The sequence below is a fragment of the Pleurodeles waltl genome, chromosome 7 (genome assembly GCF_031143425.1).
Source record: "Pleurodeles waltl isolate 20211129_DDA chromosome 7, aPleWal1.hap1.20221129, whole genome shotgun sequence".
Classification (NCBI taxonomy): Eukaryota; Metazoa; Chordata; class Amphibia; order Caudata; family Salamandridae; genus Pleurodeles; species Pleurodeles waltl.
The window spans coordinates 1371864448-1371887808 of NC_090446.1; the positions used below are offsets into that span (position 1 = coordinate 1371864448).

At 48.1% G+C, this 23361-nt stretch overlaps 1 protein-coding gene across 1 annotated transcript in view; it reads right to left on the reverse strand.

Annotated features, from left to right (window-relative positions):
- The window catches only part of LOC138247052 (uncharacterized), a 249316-nt gene extending 226407 nt beyond the window's left edge, over positions 1 to 22909 (reverse strand). The window contains exons 1-6 of the mRNA XM_069201802.1: positions 22733 to 22909; positions 11549 to 11612; positions 6003 to 6055; positions 4258 to 4401; positions 2725 to 2886; positions 1243 to 2334 (exon numbers count right to left, since the gene is read on the reverse strand). Of these exons, the coding sequence (XP_069057903.1) occupies positions 1243 to 2334; positions 2725 to 2886; positions 4258 to 4401; positions 6003 to 6055; positions 11549 to 11612; positions 22733 to 22811 (1594 nt within the window). The 5' untranslated portion in view covers positions 22812 to 22909. The remainder of the gene's footprint in view (positions 1 to 1242; positions 2335 to 2724; positions 2887 to 4257; positions 4402 to 6002; positions 6056 to 11548; positions 11613 to 22732) is intronic.
- Positions 22910 to 23361: the final 452 nt, after the last annotated feature.

The following is a 23361-nucleotide window of genomic DNA, read 5'->3' on the forward strand; positions in this document are numbered from 1 at the left end:
CCCCAATGTTCTACCTTGAGGTCTTTCGTGTCGACCTAAACTGCTCTCTCCCCTGCATGTATGCTCAGACAGCCTCAACACACTGCCTAACTGAATGACTCTACATCTCTTTCTACACTCTCTACCCTCATCTTGACACTTCTAGGTTAACAACAACATAATACAGCGCAGACACTGAGGCAAAGAGATACTCCAGGTTAGTCATAAACATGGGAGACACCTGGACTTCCAAAGGAGGATCAAAGTTCCATATGAGCAGGGGGTGTGGATAAGTCTGATACTTTTTGCAGGCTCCTCATCCCTGAGGTTACACCAGCCAGTGTCCCCCTCTCCAAGATCACAGCAGTGCTGTCTTCCTTTCTCCCTGGATAATACAGGAGTATCATTCGCACACAAACGTCTCTGATCTCTGCAGATCACTTGGGGGGCTTGGAGGTAGGCCTTACAGATGGCCTGGGAGCTGCAGGGAGGGTGATGTACTGGAGCTCGGCAGCACAGGTTCTGGGGGCATGCTGGAGGCTTGCTTGCTGTAATGGACATCATGGCGTGGCGGCAAGGGGATGACGTGGCTGAATGGTGTGCACGTGCAAGCTGACGCGAGGTACCAGGGGCAGACACCAGGTTCCAGCTGGGAGAGCTGCAGGCACCCTTTTCCTCTGGTTGAGATGCAGAGAATGCAGTGATACAGTGTGCTCATCTGGTACAATGTGGATGCACTGGAAAAGCAGGTCTCTGTGTCTCAGCTCTGCCTCTGTGGGAGCTGAGACATAGATCCAGGCTGCAGGGGATGAATCCAGGGGCAGCAAACATGCTGCTGGGCCCATGCGTGTGACTTGTGCAGGAGGATGCTGCAGACCTCACCCTAGGTGAGCTGGTTCTGGGTGCACAGGCCGGTGAGGAACACTTTCCGGGATAGGTAGAGGCAGGCTATTGGTGGGCCCACTTCAGGTGAGATACCGCCTGCTGAACTCTTGCTGTGGTAGAGAGCACGACCCGGCTGCACCACCGCCAACTGACAAGTGAGACTCAGTCCCCGCGTCCGAGAGCCAGTCTGCAGCTGACATGTATGCGTAGTGGGCAGTGCAGTGACGTCCACCCTTTCTTCTGACTCTGACTAAGTTACTCTGGGCACAGGCCATTCTCAGGGGTAGAACGTCTGCAAGTAGCTGGCTTCCTTGGCCTGTTCCCTCTCCTCTCTGTGGGCCCCTTGATGTTAGCTATACTTCCTAAGAGATCTCTTACCTTTATCTGAGTCGGACTTGTTATGCTCTTCTGATTCGTCTTCATGTGAGCCTGGCTTTATGTGTTCTTTGCCGTGTTCTTCTGATTCGTCTTCATGTGAGCCTGGCTTTATGTGTTCTTTGACGTGTTCTTCTGATTCGTCTTCATGTGAGCCTGGCTTTATGTGTTCTTTGACGTGTTCTTCTGATTCGTCTTCATTTGAACCAGGCTTTTTGTGTTCTTTGTTGTGTTCTTCTGATTCGTCTTTATTTTTGCCAGGCTTTTTGTGTTCTTTGTTGTGTTCTTCTGATTCGTCTTTATTTTTGCCAGGCTTTTTGTGTTCTTTGCTGTGTTCTTCTGATTTGTCTTTATTTGTGCCAGGCTTTTTGTGGTCTTTACTGTGTTCTTCTGATTTATCTTCATGTGAGCCAGGCTTTTTGTGTTCTTTGCCGTGTTCTTCTGACTTGTCTTCGTGTGAGCCAGGCTTTTTGTGTTCTTTAGATGTGTCTTCATGTGAGCCAGGTTTTTTGTGTTCTTTGCTGTGTTCTTCTGATTTATCTTCATTTGTGCCAGGCTTTTTGTGTTCTTTGCCGTGTTCTTCTGATTTGTCTTCGTGTGAGCCAGTTTTTTTGTGTTCTTTAGATGTGTCTTCATGTGAGCCAGGTTTTTTGTGTTCTTTGCTGTGTTCTTTTGATTTGTCTTCAATTGTGCCAGGTTTTTTGTGCTCGTTGCTGTGTTCTTCTGATTTGTCTTCATGTGAGCCACGCTTTTTCTGTTCTTTAGATGTGTCTTCATGTGAGCCAGGCTTTTTGTGTTCTTTGCCGTGTTCTTCTGATTCGTCTTCATGTGAGCCATGCTTCTTATCTCCTTTGCTGTGTTCTTCTGAATTTTCTTCATGTGAGCCATGGCTTTCAGAGCTGTCTTCATGTGAGCCAGTGTTGTGTTTTCCTAATCCACCTTTACTTGAACTAGCCTTCATAGGTGATTTGTCTGTTTTATCTGATCCATCTTTATGTGAGTCAAGATTTATGTGTGACTTGTCACTGTTCTGGCCATTCTTGCCCACATTTTTCTGAACAGTCATATCCCGCTGTGCTGCAGCTTTCACCAACTCTGGAAGACAAAAAGCAGTAAGATGCTATTCCACCTTCCAAACTTAAGCTGTGTGCTTTATTGGAGAATGCTGCAGGTAGTGGTGCAACGTGAAATGATGAGGCCAGGTTGCAGAATGCAGCCAGCAACTATGGATTCCTCCCTTTCGCTGTGTAACTTCCCACAGTTACCAGTAGAAGGAAATAGGTAAACCCACATCACAGATATGCACATGCCCATGAATGATGGAGATCACCCAGTACTGGGGGATAGTAGTGTCCCGCTGTATCCCTCAGCAGAGGTGCTGGGCTGGAATGGTAGTGGAAGGTTAGAGCTTGAGCGAGGAATGGGTGTCAATTGTGCAAGACTGAACAAAAATGGCCATACAAGCACAACAGGTCACTTTCTCACCTTCTTGGATCCGCGTTTCCTCATTTTCGTCAAAATCAGCTTTTTGAACCTGTATCTTTTCTGTCTTCTTTGCAGTCTTTATGACTGTGTTTGTGCCAGTGATGACTTTGCTGCCTTTAGTGTTAATACTAGACACCTGTTTGATTCCAAGAGAGCCTTTACCTGTAAAAGAGAGATGGTGTGTGAATCCCTGGAGTAAAATCAGGAGAGTAATTCGGTTTGTTGGAGATGAAAGGCAAACTGGGAAATGCAGGAAGCAAACAACTGTTGATGGGTGACATGGGGCAAATAAGTGCAGGAAGGAGACACACAGAGCTTGATCCATTAAACGGGATAGAAGTAAACTGGGCAGAGAGGAGGACAGCAAGCCTAGGCTTGCCTTCCCATGTGATTTGACCTGCTCTACCGATCAATCTTCATGTGGGCGAACCTTCCCATGGGATTAGTCATGTTCTCTCGACTCATCTTTACGTAAGCCATTCTTCCCATGTGTGCTATTGTGTTCTTTAGGCCCGTCTTCATGAGATTTAACATTTCCATGGAAGCTTTCATGTTCCCTAACCTATCTTCATCTCAGTCACACGTCCTGCGTAATTTGCCATGTTGCACAGATCTATCCTCATGGAGCCATGTTTCTGGTGTGATTTGTCATGTGCATCTGGTCTGTATTCATGGCCGCTAGCATTCCCATCTGATATTATCATTGTTTTCTCATCCATCCTCATATGGGCCACATTGCCCATGTGACTTCTCACCTTTCTTTGCTCAACCATCAAATATGCCAGCCCTTCCGTATGGTTTGTCATCTTCTGATCCATCTTCATGCGAGTCCCACCACCTGCGTGGTTTGCCATCTACTTTTCATCCATCTTCATGTGACACACATTCACCAAATGCTTTGCCATCTTCTTTTCATCCGCCTTCACGTGAACCATGTGTTCTGTGTGATTTGCCATCTTATTTTCAACCACATTCATGGGAGTCAAACTTCCTAGTTTCATTCACCTTCATGGGAGTCTGACTTCGGGTCTGATCTTCCATCCTCTTTTCATCATCCTCATAAGAGTCAGACTAGCCGTGTGATTTGTCATGTTTCTGTGATCTGTCTTCTTGTGAGTCAGGTCTCCCCTGAGATTTGGCATGTTCCTCTCATGCATTGTTGCAGTTGTGTGAGTCCATCTTTACTGCAATACTGGTGGGTGTGGTGTGCACTAAACTAAACCTGGGAGGGGAAAACCACAAGACAGCAGGAAGCTCCTGGGAGGGAAGAGAGTCGAGGAGGACTGCAGGAAGAGCAGGATCTGTCGAAGTGAAAGAGACCAAAGAGGGCAATGGATGGGCAACAGAAAATCATGAGAAGAGTATGTGTGAAAGCAGTAATAGTAGGATCTGCCGATGGGAGAGAGGAGCAGGCATGGGAATATCAGAGCATCAGGAACAGTGGAGAACTGCTGAGAAAAACAGAAGTAAACAGAGTTGCAACCTGGAAAAATCAAGTATATTTAATTGCAGGAAGGGCAGATCAGGTCTCACCAATTTTTATGTTGTCTATGAATTCATCATCGAGATCTGGTAACAAGGAGCGCTTCTTCCGATTAAAGCTGCTTTCGATGATTCCTGGCTCATCCAGATAGTTCATTTTTAGTGCATCTTCGCTGAGGGACCTTCGGGGTTTTCCTTGGATGCAGAGAAGATCAGTTAAATCACAGCCAAAAATTCACCTGTCAAATGTGTATCCTGAGCTCCTCTGTCCACTTGCCATTGCACTACACTCATCTCATAGAGGCCACATATTCACTTCAAACACCTGCCATCAAATATCAGACCACAGCAGTCACAGAAGACAGAGGAGCAGGCAGAGCACTAAATCTGCTGCCAGACAGGCATGCACAGGCGGTGTCCATCTCAAACACATGTTGGTGCCAGCAAACATACACCCTCATACACTCCGAGGAAAGGCATTGCTATAGCATCTGCCCCTTCCAGCCACATTCATGAGTGCAGATCTTTTGCCTCCTGCCATGTTGAGGCATTGCCATGCCCCACACATACATCTGGAATTGCCCGAGACCATTACACACTCAACCTTTGATGTAATAGTTGTGGCATTCCAGTGTTTAAATGTGTGGCCCAAATCTTATTTGGCCATTAATGGTAAAAAGAGAATGGCAAAAGAGGAACTCATAGCTAAATATCCCTTTGTATCCCCACACTTCTCATTGGGAATGTACTGGGAATGTATTACTGCCACTATGTTACACATCTCCACCTGGGAAACTACCTTCTAGTTTGCAAGCAGTCCTGCCTGCATTACACTTCAAGGACAATAGCAGACTTCTCATCTTTTCATCCAGCTTGTTTCAAGGCTGGCATTGGCCTGTGCTAGTAACACCATATTTTATTCTCCCCAGCTTGATAATCTCTCCTCCCAGATGGGAATATGGAGGACCCCAAATATAAGTTTTAAAAGTCGCTATTCACCACCCACAACTACCAAAGTAGCCTTGGTCAATAGCTTGTTCCACAAGAAATAGGACACATGACATGCAAAGCAAATGTAGAAACTACACTGATCTATACAGGAATCTTCCACTATATGCCATGCACAGTTTTGTGGTGGTTTATGTTATCATGAGTAGCAACACTTCTTATTCTAGCTGTGGGAACTGATAAACTCCAGGTATAAAGTAACATTGTATGTTGGGATGTTTGGATGGATTGACAAGATGCTGGTCACTCTGAAGGGAAGGTAGGGCCTGGCAGAACTCAGATGCCAGGTGATCATGTCATATGGATGCGTTTGCCTAGGCCCTGTCTAGCCTATAGAGGAGCCAGTCTGTTCAAAATAGTGTGACTTGTCCAAAGCTTGGCTTTCTCTCGCCACATTCATCTGAGCAGGACATTTTGCAAAAAGGCTCTCATTACTTAATTGACATTTGAATCCAAGTTACTTTACTTTAAGATAGGAGCCTGATGGAGAGGCCTGTTCACCTCCTAAAGCCAGGTTGCTTTACCTTAACATGGGGGTCAGGTTGAGAGGGTTGATCACCCCTAAAGCCCGGTTCTTTTTCCTTAACAGAGGCCTGGTGGAGAGGTTTGGTCACCCCTAAAGCCCTGGTCCCTTCCCCTTGACATGGGCCTGGTGGAGAGGTTTGGTCACCCCTAAAGCCCTGGTTCCTTCCCCTTGACATGGGCCTGGTGGAGAGGTTTGACCACCCAATAGAACAGGTAGAGCACAGTGCATTAAGGTTATCCTTCCACGCTCATCAATGACTTACTGTTACACGACTCCTTGCGTTCACAATCCCTAGCTTCTCCGTTACTGCATTCACTGCAAGGGAAAGAGAAGAGACGGTGTCAGCCTGTTACCTTGTGATTAGTGTCACACAAGGCACTGGTGCGCATTAACAAAACTATGATGCTGCAAAGATGCCTGCTTTAGTTCAGCCAATCAAAGAATTGGGTGTGCTGAAAGCTATGCTTTCCAAGTTGATGTGACATTCAGAAGTGGACACAATACTCTAGATAATGCCTTCAGAACTTGAAACAGTACTTGCATTCAACAAAAGGTAGCACACTACACCAGAGGGTCACCCTAGAACTTGACAAAGTACGGAAGATGAATTAAACACCTCCGATGAGGAATACCTCCCATGAGGGCTCAAGAAACAGGCTCAATACTCCTGAAGTGAAGTTTTGTCTTGTGGCATCCCAAGCTATTCTAACCCACATCCACGCACAGCTCTGTCAAGGCACCTCGACATGAGTGCCTCAGCTCTTTGAGACAAGGGCCCACCCAAAGCTCTGTTCATGCTCACCAGTCCTCATGTACAGTACCCTCTGCTCTGAAAGTACTCGGACTCACATACAGCTCTGTTGAAGCACTTCAACCCTAACTTACACCACTCCCTGTTGTGGCAGTACTCCAAGCCACATGCTGCTCTCCCAGTGCACCTCAATCCCGACAGTAATGCTCTCTGCTCGGACAGAACTGGGTCTCCAATGCTGCTTTACCAATGCACCTCAATCACCAATGCACCTCAGTCACGACAGGCAGTGCTCTCTGCTCTGACAGCACCGGGTCTCCGATGCTGCTCTACCGATGCACTTCAGTCACGACAGACAGTGCTCTCTGCTCTAGTGATCTCTGCTCTGACGGCACCGGGTCTCCAATGCTGCTCTACCAATGCACCTCAATCACCAATGAACCTCAGTCACGACAGGCAGTGCTCTCTGCTCTGTCGGCACCGGATCTCCAATGCTGCTCTACCGATGCACTTCAGTCACGAGAGGCAGTGCTCTCTGCTCTGACGGCACCGGATCTCCAATGCTGCTCTACCGATGCACCTCAGTCACGACAGGCAGTGCTCTCTGCTCTAGTGATCTCTGCTCTGACGGCACCGGGTCTCCAATGCTGCTCTACCAATGCACCTCAATCACCAATGCACCTCAGTCACGACAGGCAGTGCTCTCTGCTCTGTCGGCACCGGATCTCCAATGCTGCTCTACTGATGCACTTCAGTCACGACAGGCAGTGCTCTCTGCTCTGACGGCACCGGATCTCCAATGCTGCTCTACCGGTGCACCTCAGTCACGACAGGCAGTGCTCGCTGCTCTGACAACACCGGGTCTCCAATGCTTCTCTACCGATGCACTTCAGTCACGACAGGCAGTGCTCTCTGCTCTGACGGCACCGGATCTCCAATGCTGCTCTACCGGTGCACTTCAGTCACGACAGACAGTGCTCTCTGCTCTAGTGATCTCTGCTCTGACGGCACCGGGTCTCCAATGCTGCTCTACCAATGCACCTCAATCACCAATGCACCTCAGTCATGACAGGCAGTGCTCTCTGCTCTGTCGGCACCGGATCTCCAATGCTGCTCTACCGATGCACTTCAGTCACGACAGGCAGTGCTCTCTGCTCTAGTGATCTCTGCTCTGACGGCACCGGATCTCCAATGCTGTTCTACCGGTGCACCTCAGTCACGACAGGCAGTGCTCGCTGCTCTGACAACACCGGGTCTCCGATGCTGCTCTACCGATGCACTTCAGTCACGACAGGCAGTGCTCTCTGCTCTGACGGCACCGGATCTCCAATGCTGCTCTACCGATGCACTTCAGTCACGACAGGCAGTGCTCGCTGCTCTGACAACACCGGGTCTCCAATGCTTCTCTACCGATGCACTTCAGTCACGACAGGCAGTGCTCTCTGCTCTGTCGGCACCGGGTCTCCAATGCTGCTCTACCGATGCACCTCAGTCACGACAGGCAGTGCTCTCTGCTCTGTCGGCACCGGATCTCCAATGCTGCTCTACCGATGCACCTCAGTCATGACAGGCAGTGCTCTCTGCTCTAGTGATCTCTGCTCTGACGGCACCGGGTCTCCAATGCTGCTCTACCGGTGCACCTCAGTCACGACAGGCAGTGCTCGCTGCTCTGACAACATCGGGTCTCCAATGCTTCTCTACCGATGCACTTCAGTCACGACAGGCAGTGCTCTCTGCTCTGACGGCACCGGATCTCCAATGCTGCTCTACCGGTGCACTTCAGTCACGACAGACAGTGCTCTCTGCTCTAGTGATCTCTGCTCTGACGGCACCGGATCTCCAATGCTGTTCTACCGGTGCACCTCAGTCACGACAGGCAGTGCTCGCTGCTCTGACAACACCGGGTCTCCGATACTGCTCTACCGATGCACTTCAGTCACGACAGGCAGTGCTCGCTGCTCTGACAACACCGGGTCTCCAATGCTTCTCTACCGATGCACTTCAGTCACGACAGGCAGTGCTCTCTGCTCTGTCGGCACCGGATCTCCAATGCTGCTCTACCGATGCACTTCAGTCACGACAGGCAGTGCTCTCTGCTCTAGTGATCTCTGCTCTGTCGGCACCGGATCTCCAATGCTGTTCTACCGGTGCACCTCAGTCACGACAGGCAGTGCTCTCTGCTCTGTCGGCACCGGATCTCCAATGCTGCTCTACCGATGCACTTCAGTCACGACAGGCAGTGCTCGCTGCTCTGACAACACCGGGTCTCCAATGCTGCTCTACCGATGCACCTCAGTCTCTCTGCTCTGACGGCACCGGATCTCCAATGCTGCTCGACCAATGCACCTCAACCGCAGAGCCCCAGGTGCCATAGCAATAGGTCAACACTGAGCTCTGGTGGTGGACCTCAGCCGGACCTGCATGCTTGATATTTATGGTTTTTAAACTAGGGATGCAATGACACAGGGGACCCAGTGTGCAAATCCGCCAAGCCTGCTCCTTACAAGCAGACCATACTCCACAATAGATTGAAAAGTGCCAGAAAAAACTCTCTGTTCCTCACTACTCTACCTTCAAGACGGAAATCACAAGATCATGGATTTTTTACTATCTATTTTGAGGATGTATAAAGCATCAACTGCAGGTGTGAGTTATTTATCATTTATTTACTCCGCTACTCTGAGCTGGGCTGCACCCAGGAGCGAGTTGCACACTTAGGTGTAACCTAGGCAACCACATACAGCTGTACAGAACAGGGAAGATGGGTGTCACATGACAGTAGACGCAGGAGGCTATCCCTAAAGGCCCTCCAATCAAGTGACCCTTCCTGCTAGGCCAAACAGACCACTCGCATACATAAACACTCAGAAGAAGACCATGTGGAATAGTAGAAACTGGATTTAAAACAAAAACAGCCAGATGTATATGAACATCCTGATGAAGTCGAGAAAAAAAGCCTAGAGGAAACTTTGAGATCAGGTTCAATGCACGAATATGAAAAAAGCACACAGCTAGAATGACAGAAGCCTTGAAGAATTAATCCAAGATGCTGTCTCTCCCTCTTCAGAACTTATCTAGAAAGTGTGTAAATGTGACTGGATGTCTCGAGGAGTATAGAAGGTCTATGGAAATTATACGTTTTGGTATGTAGATGTGTCATAAATATAAAGTATACCTCAACATGTATTTATATAAAATGCTATTGTAGAAATTGATTTGAATTAAATAGTGCATAGAATATCTATACACTACAATGAAAAATAAACTATCATGGGCACTGATCATTTTCAGATTAATTGGGGGCAAAGCCCTTTTAAAATCCCATGTGATTCATAATTGGAATAAGAGAAATACAAGGAGAGGCATCATAGTGGGGTCTGAAAGACAGTCATCCAGATGTTGTTGTTTTTCCATTTTGCAAGAAGAAATATAGGTAAGACGGATGTTACACGCCCTGAAGCAGCAGGTCATTCCGACAGTACATCCAGCCAACCGAGCCTTACTGCTAGTCCAGGCAGAACACCCACAAGCACTTTACTGCTTCACAGGCATCATTCCCTGCACAGGTTAGCAGTGCACATACAACAACACCCTTCCTTACACAAACACAATACACTCTCCTCTTAGAAAAATACCACAGTACTGCAAGGTGCCGTGCCCTTTACTGGAATTATGTGGCAGGGAAGGAACAAATAATGTAGTAAGGTTAAATACATTATGTGGCAAAAAGGCATATTATGAGACATAATGCAGAGCATTTTGTGGCAGTGGTATTTCATTTGTAGTATTTTTTACAATTTTAAAACTGTCTGGACAAACGTTGCAACTCATTAGTTTCATGCTATCACCTAAATTCAGCAATTAGAAACAGAGAGGTGGTCTGTCACTCCCCAGTAAAGGGTTTAGTAACTTTTGACCCGTTGGATTTAGAAACATTTTTGCTAAAATCTGCAATTTATGCAGAAGGTTATGTATAATGTGGGAAGTGCGGCAAATTCATAATTATTCGGAAAATGCCACAACGGCTGATTCACATAATGCCAGTGGCCCTGCCTATAAACCACATGTAAGATACTCAGCACAAGTACACACAGAAAACGGAAAGTAAGCACATATTTCTTACAAACAACACCCAATAAAACGTCCCCACATGGTGGAACTACACACTTTGAGACTAATTCAGAGCTCACTCACTCCACTCTAAAGTGAGAGCATCCCATAGCTTGCAAATGCTGTGCACCATCAAGGCAGCTGTCCATGTATTGGCCACATAGGCAAAGGCGGTCCACGCAGAGTGGGACAGCATAGGAAGAGCACGTAAACTTCCTCCAGGCCGAAGAACACCTAAACACAACTCCTTTTCCAACTGGCCAAAGATGCAAACAACTGCAACTCTTCTTAAATCCATGGAAAAGGGAAGGCAACAGGTCACTCCTCTTTCAAGGCCAGAGACTGTTCATTGCTCCAAAATTCCAACCACAGCACCAGCACCCCATGTATAGACAACCCCAGAACACTATGCGTGTTCAATTTGATGCATACACAGGAAACAATCGATATCCCTCCCTTTACCAATACACCAACCACAGGGTGCAATAAATCTCCCTCCTTACACATACCCAGGTAACAAGACACAACACAACTCCCAGCATATACGATCACACAAAGCAATCTTTCTGTTAGAACATCTCATGAGTCCCTCACAGACCTGTCTCCTGGCAGAGTTTGGTCAGTCATTGCACTGTGCCCACATGAGTGAGAGAGGGAGCATACACTGGCACGGACCCAGGACATGAACCAGCCAGCTCCGTACCCATTGGACACCAGACGTGAATGGTGGGCATTGTGACAGAGTGAGGAGAACATTGTAAGAGTTTAGAACAGCAGCCAAGCTACCTGGGCACCCCAGAAAGGGAGCTCAACCCTACATAGCATGGATGCTCTCGGACCTAACCAGCCCCCGCATACAGACTGCCACCCTCGCTCCCCCCCCCCCCCCCCCGCCCACCCTGCAAACACAGCAGATTGTGAAGACAGCACCATCTTTAGCTTCTTACCAGAACTCGCACTCCATCTCTATGGTGTCTCCATCCTTGTAGGTTGTCCCATTGTACTTACAGTCTGTGAAGGGGAAACAGCAGAGTTAGGAAAACTACCAAAAACCTCTGGCATCCCCTAGTTATTCACTACAACAGATCATGCCACAGATGATCACATGGAATAAACGTATGCAATAAAAAGGCACGCAGACAAACCTGAGAACATGCAATAGCCAGTTTAACCCCACATTTGCTACCAAATTTATCATCTAAATTGTTTCTCCTCTTAGGACAATGTAAACATTGCCTTTAGGTAGGAAATATGGTCATGTTTGAGAAAAGTTTTGTTCAAATGTAAGATAATCTGAAAACCCTCCATTCTCGCTAAGGACAGTCTTACACCTTTTGTGCTTTCCATCTTAAGCTAGAAAAAAACCCAGACTAAATCAGGACCATGTTTCCTGTCCTAAGACAGTCTTAAAACAACCTTGAAATAGCTTTAAGCCAGACAAGACGCCCTTCAAGCTCTTTTAAGCCAGGAAGAAAAGTCTTAAGAATTTTTTAGAATCTTTTGCAAATTCGGCCAGAAGATTTCATTGGGATTCAGGAAAAACGTAGGGCCCTTATTTATAGGACCCTAGCGTCACTTTTTGTGACGCTCCTGTGGCGCTAAACACTGCGCCGTATTTGCAAGGTGGCATTAAGCCACTTTTTGTGGCTTAACTACACCTTGTAAATACAGCCCCTCCCACGCAGCACTGGGAGGGGGTGTGCAATAGGTGTTGCTGTGGGCGTGCCACATAAACACCCATTGCACTTTAATCCTCAGATTTATAAAATTTCATAAACCTGAGGCAGCGCCAAAACCTAACGCCACCCCCAGAGGTGGCGTTAGCAGGGCGCAACGAGGAAGAATACTTTTATTCCTCCTCGTTTTTTGCTTTTTCTATGCATGCTGCAGAATGCATCACGCATAGAAAGAGCAAAATGTCAGAAACGATTGTTTATGTGTGGGAAGGTGTCCCTTCCTGCATATAAACAATCATTTGAAAATGACGCTTTGGCAGTTTGGTGTATGCTGCATAGTGCAGCATACATAGAAGTGCCAAAGAGCCATTAGTGATTGTTTATGTGCAGGGAGGGACACCTTCCCGCACATAAACAATCACAACCTTCAACGCAGACATCCTTGCAGGATGGTGCAAGGATGCCTGTGTTGGCACTGGCAGCTAAATTTAGCACCAGCATAGGGGTAAAGGCAGGGGTGCGCCGTATTCACTTAAATACGGTGCATCTCTGTGTTTCTAATTTTGGCGCAGCCCCGCACTGCACCACTTTTCCTTAAATCTGGCCCTCACTCTGTATATTCCGAGTTTGTGCATCTTGAACCCAGGGAAAATGTGGTTTTGCAAGGTTATCCTTTATTCCAAAGTCTGAAACTTGGAAAGATTTGGAAATCGTGCAAACAGTGATAATCACACACAGTGGTATCAGTATTTACCAGTACGCAACTACCAGCTGGGACTGCTGTGTTGGAGCTAGAGCAAAGTCCTGAGAATGATGTTCTAGGCACACAGGCACATAGCACTTTTTATAGCAATGGGCATAATAAGGGGCATATTTATACTATGTTTCTGCCAAATTTGCGTAATTTATTTTGACGCAAATTCAGCACAAACTTAAACTCCATATTTATATTTTGACGCTAGACATGTCTAGGGTCAAAATATTGGAGTTAGCACCATTTTTTGGATGCGTGCACCTACTTGCATGAGATGCAAGGTAGGCGTTCCCATCTAAAAATTGGTGCTATCCCCATAGCCCCATATTTATCCCCCTGCTAAAATGACGCATGGGTGGGAGGAGGAGCTAAATACCTGGGATGGGTGGGACCCCATCCCAGGTAAGTAGGGTAAGTATAGGTAAGTATTTTAAAAATAATGTTGTGCCATTGGGGGCCCTGACAAGGGCTCCCCTGCATGGCACTCGGTGCAATGGCCATGCCCAGGGGACCCTGGTCATTGTTGTGGTGGGCATGACTCCTGTCTTTTATGAGACAGGAGTCATGTGGTATGGATGGTTTTGCATCAGGAAATGACACTAGGCTGGTAAACAGCATTTTATTTGCCTCTAACCAGCCTAGGGTAATTTTTTGAGGCAAAACCCCCTTTACCCATACCGCCACCCCCACTCAGCTAACATAATTTTTTCTGATGCTAGCCCACCCTTAGTGCCGGCTTGCGGCGTTCCATAAATTTGGCACCCTGCTGGCAATTTGGAATGATGCAAGCTGGCACTATACTTTTGGCCGCAAAACTGCTTTAGCGCAGTTTTGCAGCAAAATGTATAAATATGCCCCATAGGCCCATATCTATACTTTTTTAGTGCCGCATTTGCGTCATTTTTTGACGCAAAAGTTGCGCCGCTTTTGCATTAAAAATAGGCGCAAATGCGGTGCTAAAAAAGTATAAATAGGGCCTAAATGTCTGCAATAGCACAAAGCAAATGAATGAAAAGAAATGCAAAGCCTCACAAGGGTATTTAGAGTCCAGTACAAAAGCTGTTTTGCAATGGAAAGGTGTCTTTTCATGACAGCAAAACCCTGTTGTGCAGCTTTGTACCGGGGTGTTAACGGGGTGTCACTGGGGTATATCATCGCAGGTACCCATAGGTTTTGACACAAAGCCTGATCCACTAAAACAGCCTGACTCAGCTTTGTCTCAAAAAAGAATCCCTCTTTGAAGCAGCAGTGAACAAGGGGAAATGTTTCGATCTCGATAAAGCAGAACCATGTACCACATGTGGGCTGCAGTGCACAGCGCTCATCCATTGCCTGGGATCCTTCTGAGGTTACCTAGGCGTGGGGATTTGTACAGGAAGGGTATGCTTCGAGTACATATCCTACGTGAGAGCGCCCACCTCACCTCTGCGCCAGTCTGTGCCCCGTGCAAGGCAGTCTTTTAGAGTGCCATGGACTGGGATGACAGCGGTAGCATGCCAATCTTAGTAGACGTGACTGCGCGCCGCAGAAAATGTGCCTGCTGGTTTGAGTGAAAAGTTAGTAAATCTGGTCCCTGCCCGTCAGTGCCAACAGTTGGCGATCATTTGTGTATTATAACGTGTCCAGGATGTCATGTCACCACTTAAAATGCCCATCCTGACTGTAAACAGTAATCTGAACAAGTGAACTGTCTACACACAGGGCAGCAACACTTTTTAGGACAGCTGAGAAAACTATCATTTGTTACAGACATTTCCTGCTCTTTCTTTGGCATCCAGGTAACTGTTTTTTGTCTGATTTACTGTTAGTGAAAACTTAATTCGCCGCCCTTAGGAGCATCTCTGTTCACACAGCCGGAAACAGGCTACGGTTAACACACCCTAAATAACTTTTAGAGCAGTGGCAAGTCCTGTCTTTCCAGGGACTGCCAGGCCATGCCCCGGCTTCATGTACAGTGTCTCTGGGTGGGCTGGAATCCACAATGAGGTCTCAGCTTGGCTGAAAGCATCGCTTTAAGGCGCGAGCCGAATGTAAGAAGGAGATGAATGCGGCTGTTAGAGATGTTCTCATGTCCTCGTGCCTTAATCGGGCAATGCCGAATTTAACAGAACTATGAGAGAAGATTATTATCGGCCTCATTCCGACTATGGCGGGCGGCGGGCGCCACCCGCCAAGCGGAAACCGCCACTTGGCCGCTCCGTGGTCAAAAGACCGCGGAGGCCATTCTGGCTTTCCCGCTGGGCCGGCGGGCGCCCGCCAAAGGAGCGCCCGCCGGCCCAGCGGGAAAGGCCCTGCAACAATGAAGCCGGCTCCGAATGGAGCCGGCGGAGTTGCAGGGGTGCGACGGGTGCAGTTGCACCCGTCGCGATTTTCACTGTCTGCAATGCAGACAGTGAAAATCTTTATGGGGCCCTGTTAGGGAGCCCCACGACACCCGTTCCCGCCATCCTGTTCCTGGCGGTAAAAACCACCAGGAACAGGATGGCGGGAAGGGGGTCGGAATCTCCATGGCGGCGCTGCTTGCTTTAACGCAGCGGTCAGAATGGGCATTGAAGCACCGCCAGCCTGTTGGCAGTGCTTCCGTGGTCCCCGGCCCTGGCGGTCTTGGACCGCCAGGGTCGGAATGACCCCCTATATTTTCTTAGCAGGTATAGCCACGAAGTTAGAACCAGCAGCCCAGTTTTATGTCCTTTTCTTTCTCAAAAGTTACTGTTTTTTTAATGGCTTTCCTGTGGATATGCAAAACATTAAGAGGGCAAAAGGTAACTGTTAAAAGACTAATGAATTGTGAAAGAGTGCATCACATTAATAACTTTCCAGGGACCCCAACCTGTTGATAACCCTCGTAGTTTCCCTGTGTGTCAGTCACTCGTGAATTTGGGGGCACGAAAATAACGGGCGCTGCAAACACAACAGACGTGTCCCATACCACTTACTCATAATTTCTTTGAAAAGCAAGATTTCCCTCCAGAGAAAGTGAGCATCCCATTATATTTCAGAAAAAAAAACAGAGAAGCTGTGGAACTCAATGTGGGGTGGCTTCCAGTGGTGCCCCAAACTTCTCACACCTCCCATGCTAGGCACTGATATCAAAAAGCCAATGGAAAACAATAACCAGCCGTGGAATGGTGCCTCTTCTACTGTGCCCTAAATATATCCGTGAATGCAGGAACTGGGGGCTGGCAGAGGTCACGTGACTCGGAGAAGGCGGGCACTTTAGCCTCGCGACTCTGGCCTGCGTGTACCGTTGTCTGCAGCTCTACAACGGAAGACACTCGAGGGACACGTGACCTCTTTCTGCCAGGTGTGACTACCCATGATGCACCTGGAGATGCAGCGCTTCGCCCCATGGCACGGTGGTCTAAATTCATGGGACCTGTAGTAATGAACCGGAGATAACGATGCCGGGCGTGACTGCGAGCTGTCACAAACAAGTAACAAATGCTATTTTTAAGATTATCGTCTTGCACAATCGCAAAAGCAGCTCCTCACTTGAACCCCCCGATGCAGGGAGGCAGTGCTTTAAATGGACTGGTCCTGAGTACCGGCACTTTTTTTGATTTTGAGAGGGAGAGTACCTGCACTTCTCAGGAAAAAACGTAATACTTTTGATTAGAGCGTACCGGCACTTCTCAGAAATAAGCAGGTACTCTAGTACAGAGTACCTGTACTTCTATTTTCCCAATTCAAGCACTGCAGGGAGGTAACATGGTATGGCATACATTTCTGGAAATTCGATTTTGTTTTGAAATCAGAGGTTACTCCCTCCTCACTCAGCGATTCCCGATTCCAGAGTCAGTATGTGCACCAATGGGCAGAGAGGCCGATGGTTACCTGCCCGTGGTATTAGGCCAAGAGATGCAGTTATTGCCTTCGCAGAGCAATGTTCACGGCCTACAAAAAGGGCACTAAGTATGAAGGAAACAGGCCCAACCGGTTCAACCTGAGGCGGCCGGTTTGCATTGCCTCTTGCCTAGTTCTTCAAAGATTGGTAAAACAAATATCTGTGAAATCTGGACTAGCAGGTCCTTCTGTCCAACAGCTTCTCCTGGGGCGAGTTACTAATCCTGCCCTTCTCAAACCCTCTCTCCAGTGCCCTACAAGAATGCTGCTCCAGGCCATCGCCCGGTCTCGCCCTTTCACAACTTCTGCTGCTTCTAACATTTGATTCCACCTCTCAAGGTCTTGGCCTCACTTCTTACTTGCCGCGATGCTTTATGCACAGAAGTAAAGGTCCAGCCTGAAGGACGTGGGCAGCAAACCATCAAGTTGGTTTGTTGTGACTTTTCTGGACTTACTTTTGCAAGGGCTGAGCAGCCCAAGTATGTTGTGTGCAATGCCCACACTGGTTTAGGGCAAAGCAGTACCAGGTGGCAACAGTGCGCATATGGTGCCCCAGCATAAAGGGAAGGGGAAGATTAAACCTGCATGCAGTACCTATGGCCCCAGTGGTAAGTCAAGGAGTGAAGTAAATTATTTCATTTAAAATGCTGAATATCCTTCACCTGCCCTGAAGTTGTTCAGTTAGACCCTAGCATGGGGTATAATGTTGGCTAGCCTTGAGTTGAGGTTTGCACCACTGTTCCGCTGGTTTCAGTAAATAAATCTTTAGGAATATGGTTGGGATGGAACAACGCCTGCTTCTTACTGGAAAATGTAGTTGTCATTAACAACTGCCCCCCTCTAATTCTGAACTTTAAACTAGCCTGCTCATTCTTCTCCTATGAGGGGGTCGTCCATAGGAAAATGCTCACACTTCCGAACCCTGTCGGTTTTGTGCTGTTTGAAACCCAAGGAGCTACATGGAGTTCTTGAACTATGGACTCTCACTGCACTCTCCCTATGACAATCATCACAAGGCAAGTACCGATTGCCTGCCCAGGGCCGCAACTACGTCTCAGCCGACATTAGATTATTTAGACCTCTTCATAGTGCTCCGAAGGCTGCTGATCTGAGGGAGGCTCCCATTGGCAGTGCTGATGATCACAGATGGGGCACTTGGGCCTGCATTGTGCACCTCATTGAAGTACCTCATCACTGCGATGAGGCCGTTATTCGTCTTTTTTGGGAATTTTATATTTTTGTGCAATTTGTGGGCAAGTTCTATCGTATGAGGTCAGAGTTTTCCTCAATTGAATCCAAAATGTAAATAGGTTAGCCCACAATGTCTCACAGTTTGACATTAACATGTGTATATGTTACCCAAGATGTGTCATTGAGACCACAAATGTCCTTGGTAGGGACCTAAATGTTCCCAATTTACACCACACATCATCCTAGTCTGGCTAAAACCTCTTTTTTTTACCCAAAATGTGTAATGTTCCAATCAGTGCGCTCTTTGTTTTCTCCTGCCCTGCCTTGGCTCTAAAGAGACAATAGTTTGTTGAAAAGGTATGCAAGCCACTGAAAGCTTGAGCTGGGCTCATCCCAGATGGCTGGCTCTGGCTTTACTCGACGTCCTGTTTGAACCTCAAGTCCATTCACTGAAGTGATTTGCTGACCATATAACATGGGGAACCAGGTTTGAATCCTGGCCTCAAGTCAACATATCCCTCTGTGTCAAAATAAAGTGTAATTGTGTCTCCTGTAAGGAGCTCTTATGTCCTTGGGTAAGGTCTACACTACGTAAAGCTGCCAAAAATAAAATGTAGACTCTGCTTGTTACCCATGCTCTCATTTCATCCTTCAAGAAATAAGGACAAAGCATTAACCTTTTATGTCAGAAGGAGAAATCCATCTAGTGGCTGAATTTGATGGTGTGAAACTGGGAAATCTGGGACTAATCCCAGCTTCCCTGCTTGATCAAATTGTAATTTTATTTCACCAATCCTCTTTTGTTTATTGTCATATGTGAGAGCATCTTCAAATGAGTGAGTTCAGGATGTGGGCTGTGCAAAAAGCTCTCTTAAGTTTGATTGAACAGCCTATAATATTGCTTTGTCTGTAATAAGAAACAAAGCCACACACAGGGTACACGTGACAGCTGCCCAGCATCTTAGTTCACTAATCACATTGTCATTAGGGTGGGGACAGGAATGTTTCTGAGTTCATGTTTTAAAACTCTCACTTTTACTAAATACTTTCAATGCAGGTATGTAGCCTGTAGTATTAAGGTGAAACACACCCACTAGTAAAATACATACACCTTTATGAATTCTGAAGTCACCTCATCGCATTCTAACATGATGTTTGTTGTATGATTTACATGCCATATATTTTCAAGGCTCAACTTGTGCACAGGCTGGGCTCTTGCTCAACTCTCCTTGTTAAGTTGTTGGCTCGTCCACCTCTAGTTTATCGTGTAAGTAGTTCGGTCATGGGCAGGGTCAGGTTAAGAACGCAGGCAGTCGGGCATTGGGCCGGAGCTTCAGGGGCACCTGTGGGCTGTTTTTAGGCCTCTGTAAGCTGGCCCAAGAGATTTACTGTCTTCCTCAGTCCTCGCCAGTCCACTATAATGTGGTGCCAGAATCACAAGGCATTTCCCTGATATGCTATAAATTGAGGATGGGGGCCTGGTGTTACTCTGGCCTTTGGGGAATTTCTCACCTCAGCCCCCTGCCTCGTGTGGCCTGCCCGGTCAGAAGCAGTGTCATCTCCTGCTGGACCATCAACTTCAGGTTATGGGGCCGTGGATAGAGTGGGAATATATAGGGGACTTATGTGTGTGTTGGGGGGTGACATAAGTCCCCCTAGAACAGCAACAGCTGTGTGCCTTTCTTAACCCCTCTCCTGCCAGGTCATTGCTCTGATGATAATGTGGGCTGGGGAGGGGTAAAGAAGCGGCCTCCCTAGGGGCCAGGTCAGTGCTTAATTTGTCAATAAAAACGTGCCGGTGCTCAAAGCTCTTCTCTTAAACATGCGGCTGCTGCAATTAAATGTGCGAGCACGGAATACTGAGTCAGTGTAAGCCTGAAGCCATCTCGGGCCTCTTCAATCCATTTGCAGCCACTCCTTGCCCCTTCCGCTCAATCTTGCAATTTTCTGCTTTCTCCCTTTGTGAAGCTTTTTTCATTTTTCTCTTCCTCCATCTTTCCCATCTGTGTCTTTTGCTCACAGAAAATGCTTGAGGCACAAATATAAGTGCCTGCCCTCAAAAATAAGTACTGGTGCTCTGCACTAGAAACAACAAGCACAAATTAAGGGGAAAGATCCGAAATAACACATCCGGAACCATGCCGGCATTGTTCACGCAAGCGGAATGACCCTTGCCCGAACAACGCAGGCCTTTTTTTCTGCCTTTATTTAGTTTAACTATGATTCATGGATTATTAAGGCAGCTTTAGAGCACACATGAAAGTGCTTTCACATTACATTTACTATTTAAAGTACATACTGGTCAGAGTATGTACTCTGGGTGATTTTCTTCCATTTTGTACAATTTTGGTCAAGGAAAATCAAACTACCGTCCAGGTGGCAACCCTAGCCAGAGCAAGTATTGTGCCCCTTAGACTATGTTATTTCTTCTTGTCCCCCGGCCAAAATGCAGTGCTTCTTGTCAGACCAATGTCACTGGCTTTAGAAGCTTTAAAATATTTGATTTAACAAACATTTCTAAAACTATATATATATATATATATATATATATATATATATATATATATATATATATAGTCCAATGAGACTAAGCAGATGGGTGATCCATAAAGGAGATTATCCAGGAATGTGGGCCACTTTTTTTGGAGGTGCCCGGAACTAATTGTGATCCCAATCTGACCCTGGTCAGGGGCACACTACCTAGCGCCCGAGAAGGGCATGGAACTGGGATGGAGCTACCAGTTACCTCACCTGGCACCCCTGATTCTTTGTCCTTTTACCCACCTAGCACCCCCGCTTCTTTGCACTGTTACCAATCTACCACACCCGCTTTGGCCTGTCGCCTCACGCATCGCCCTTTCTTTTTCCTGTTACCATACCTACCACCCCCGCCTCTTCGCACTGTTACCCTACCTCAGTGCTTAATTTGAGCTGGTGGCTTCCGGTGCTCAGCAGCAGCATTTGCTTGTCAACGCCGGCGCTTGTGACACTCTGCCACAAGGCGGACTTTCTGGCTCATTTAGAGAGGACCACGACAACGGATAATTATTAAATCGGGAATTAAAAAAGGAATCTCACCTGACAGCCAAGGGATTCTTTTAGATTTGGGGGCCTGAAATAGTCTGAATTTTCACACTTTTGGGAGTGTGCTTGTTAGTAGTTGTGTTTTTACAGTCATTGGCAGCGTGGCAGTGACAATGTGTTGTGCAAGCTGCAGCGGCCTCCTGGCGAGAGCCCAGGCACTTATTTATTTACAAATTAAGCACTTCCGTACCGAGCACTCCTTCTTTGCACTGCTACCCAACCCAGCACACATGCTCCTTTGCCCGATTACTCCGCCTACAACCCCTACTCCTGTGCTCTGTTACTCCGCCTAGAGCCCATGCTCCTGTGCTCTATTACTCCACCTAGCAGTCCCGCGTCTTTGCACTGCTACCTCACCCATCACCCCTGCGCCTTGGCGCTCTTACCCCACCTAGCACCCTTCTGTCCTGTTGCCCCACCTAGCACCTCCGCTCCTCGCGCATGAGCGCCCAAGGGGGGTTGATTTACCCTGGGAGGCAGGCGGTGAATAACCCGGGGAAACCGGGGGCTAACACTAATTACAAATATTGCACGAGAAGCGCCTAGTTGCTTTATAGGCGCGCTTGCGCTATACACACGCGTCTTATACATTGGAGAGGGGCGCTCTTCAGTACTCACTGCCCAACACTGCACTTCAAACACTGTTACTAAGAGATGTCTGCCGAGGAGCACAAGTGTCTGCGTGTGCACAAGTGGGGACCCTAGCCAGGAGGAGGGAGTACAAGCAGCGGGTGCACCCGTGAGGCTCCATTAGAAGAGTGACTGGTGGGAGAGAGCCACAGGCGCGAAACCAAAGCGTAGACCCACATCCGTGGATTCACGCCCACATGGAGCAGAGATTCCTCTCACGTGGATTGTTAATGAATCTGCAGCATAAAAGGAATAGCAGCGAGGGGGAGACCCCTTGCACTGACAGGAACACAGCCCCTCGCAGCGCGGAAGGGCTTGGCGCCTGCCTGACATCTGACTGACTCTGACCCAATCCCACCAGAATCCCAGAGGTACTGAGATCTCAGGAAATCTTTTGATTTCCCTAAAGGAGCTTCGAGCCTCTCGGCGCCTAAAACAGGCACCTGCTACCCTAATGCGCAGCAAGGATACTGTTGAATATGCTTTTAGTTATAAGCGCAGCTATCCATAGTGCAGCAGGTGCAGTGGTGGGTACAGGGGTGTAAGGAGTCACACTGCGCCCCATTCTGGGGGTCTGTTAATATCCGTGCTTGCATTAGGGCCCATGTTGCCGTTCGTGCCCACTACTACTACCCATGTGGTCGTTGCTTCCCAGGCCTACAACCTGGTGTAAGTCTGAGGAACATGAAACGTCACCGTCCCTGCCCCTCTGAGCGCCAGTCCATCATCTTGTCCCCCGAAAAGATACCGAACTGAGGCAGAAAGATCCGCTGGCCTAGCTTACCCGAGCTCCAAGGCCATCATCAAGTTTCTGTGAAGTTCTTAGAGGCCCAGTGGCTCCTTCCAAGGCAAGAGCAGGAGGCCTTTCACTGGCCACCCAGCGAGTGCGAGGCCCCTGACCCCTCTCAGGAGTGAATACAAATCAGTACAAACGGAGCGAATGAAAACGGTACCTTTAGCTGCCATCGAATAGAGGAGCATGGAGGCCAGGAGGCAGAGGAGAGCCGGGCGGAGCCCCATGGTGGTGGCCATAGCGGGGCACGGAGGGGTCACGGTCCACCTGGCAGCCCTCACAGCATCGGTCTTCTCCCGGTGCTGGCTGGGCGAGGTTTGGGGCTTCCCTGCTCGCCTCCCTCCAGTTTTATGGTGGCCACCGGTGACACTGTCGCCGTGGAATGGGGGAGGAGATACTGACAGGTGTAGCAGGTTTCCCTGTAAACCCGGGACCTCTACACTGTAGCAGAGGTGACAGCTATGTGGCTCTCTCAGATTTTTTTCTTTTACGTGAACAATGCAGGTGGCTGGCAGTCCTGCCAGCTCGTTTTGGGAGTGGTTCTGGTTATAGATTTTTAGTTACTGTGCCATAGATGACAGAGTGTGCATCCCTTGGTAAAGGCGGCCTTGGGGTGGCACACTACCCGGGGCTCGTGAGGTGTTAGGTGGCTGGTGTGCGGTCAGAACAGGGGCTAAAGTCTGTGATGGGGCAGGACAGAAGGGGTCGTTCCTAACACAGAGGCCGGGGCTGGCCGCTGGACGCTCTCATGTCACACCGATCCACAGAAAGCCGGTAGGGCTGGGGCAA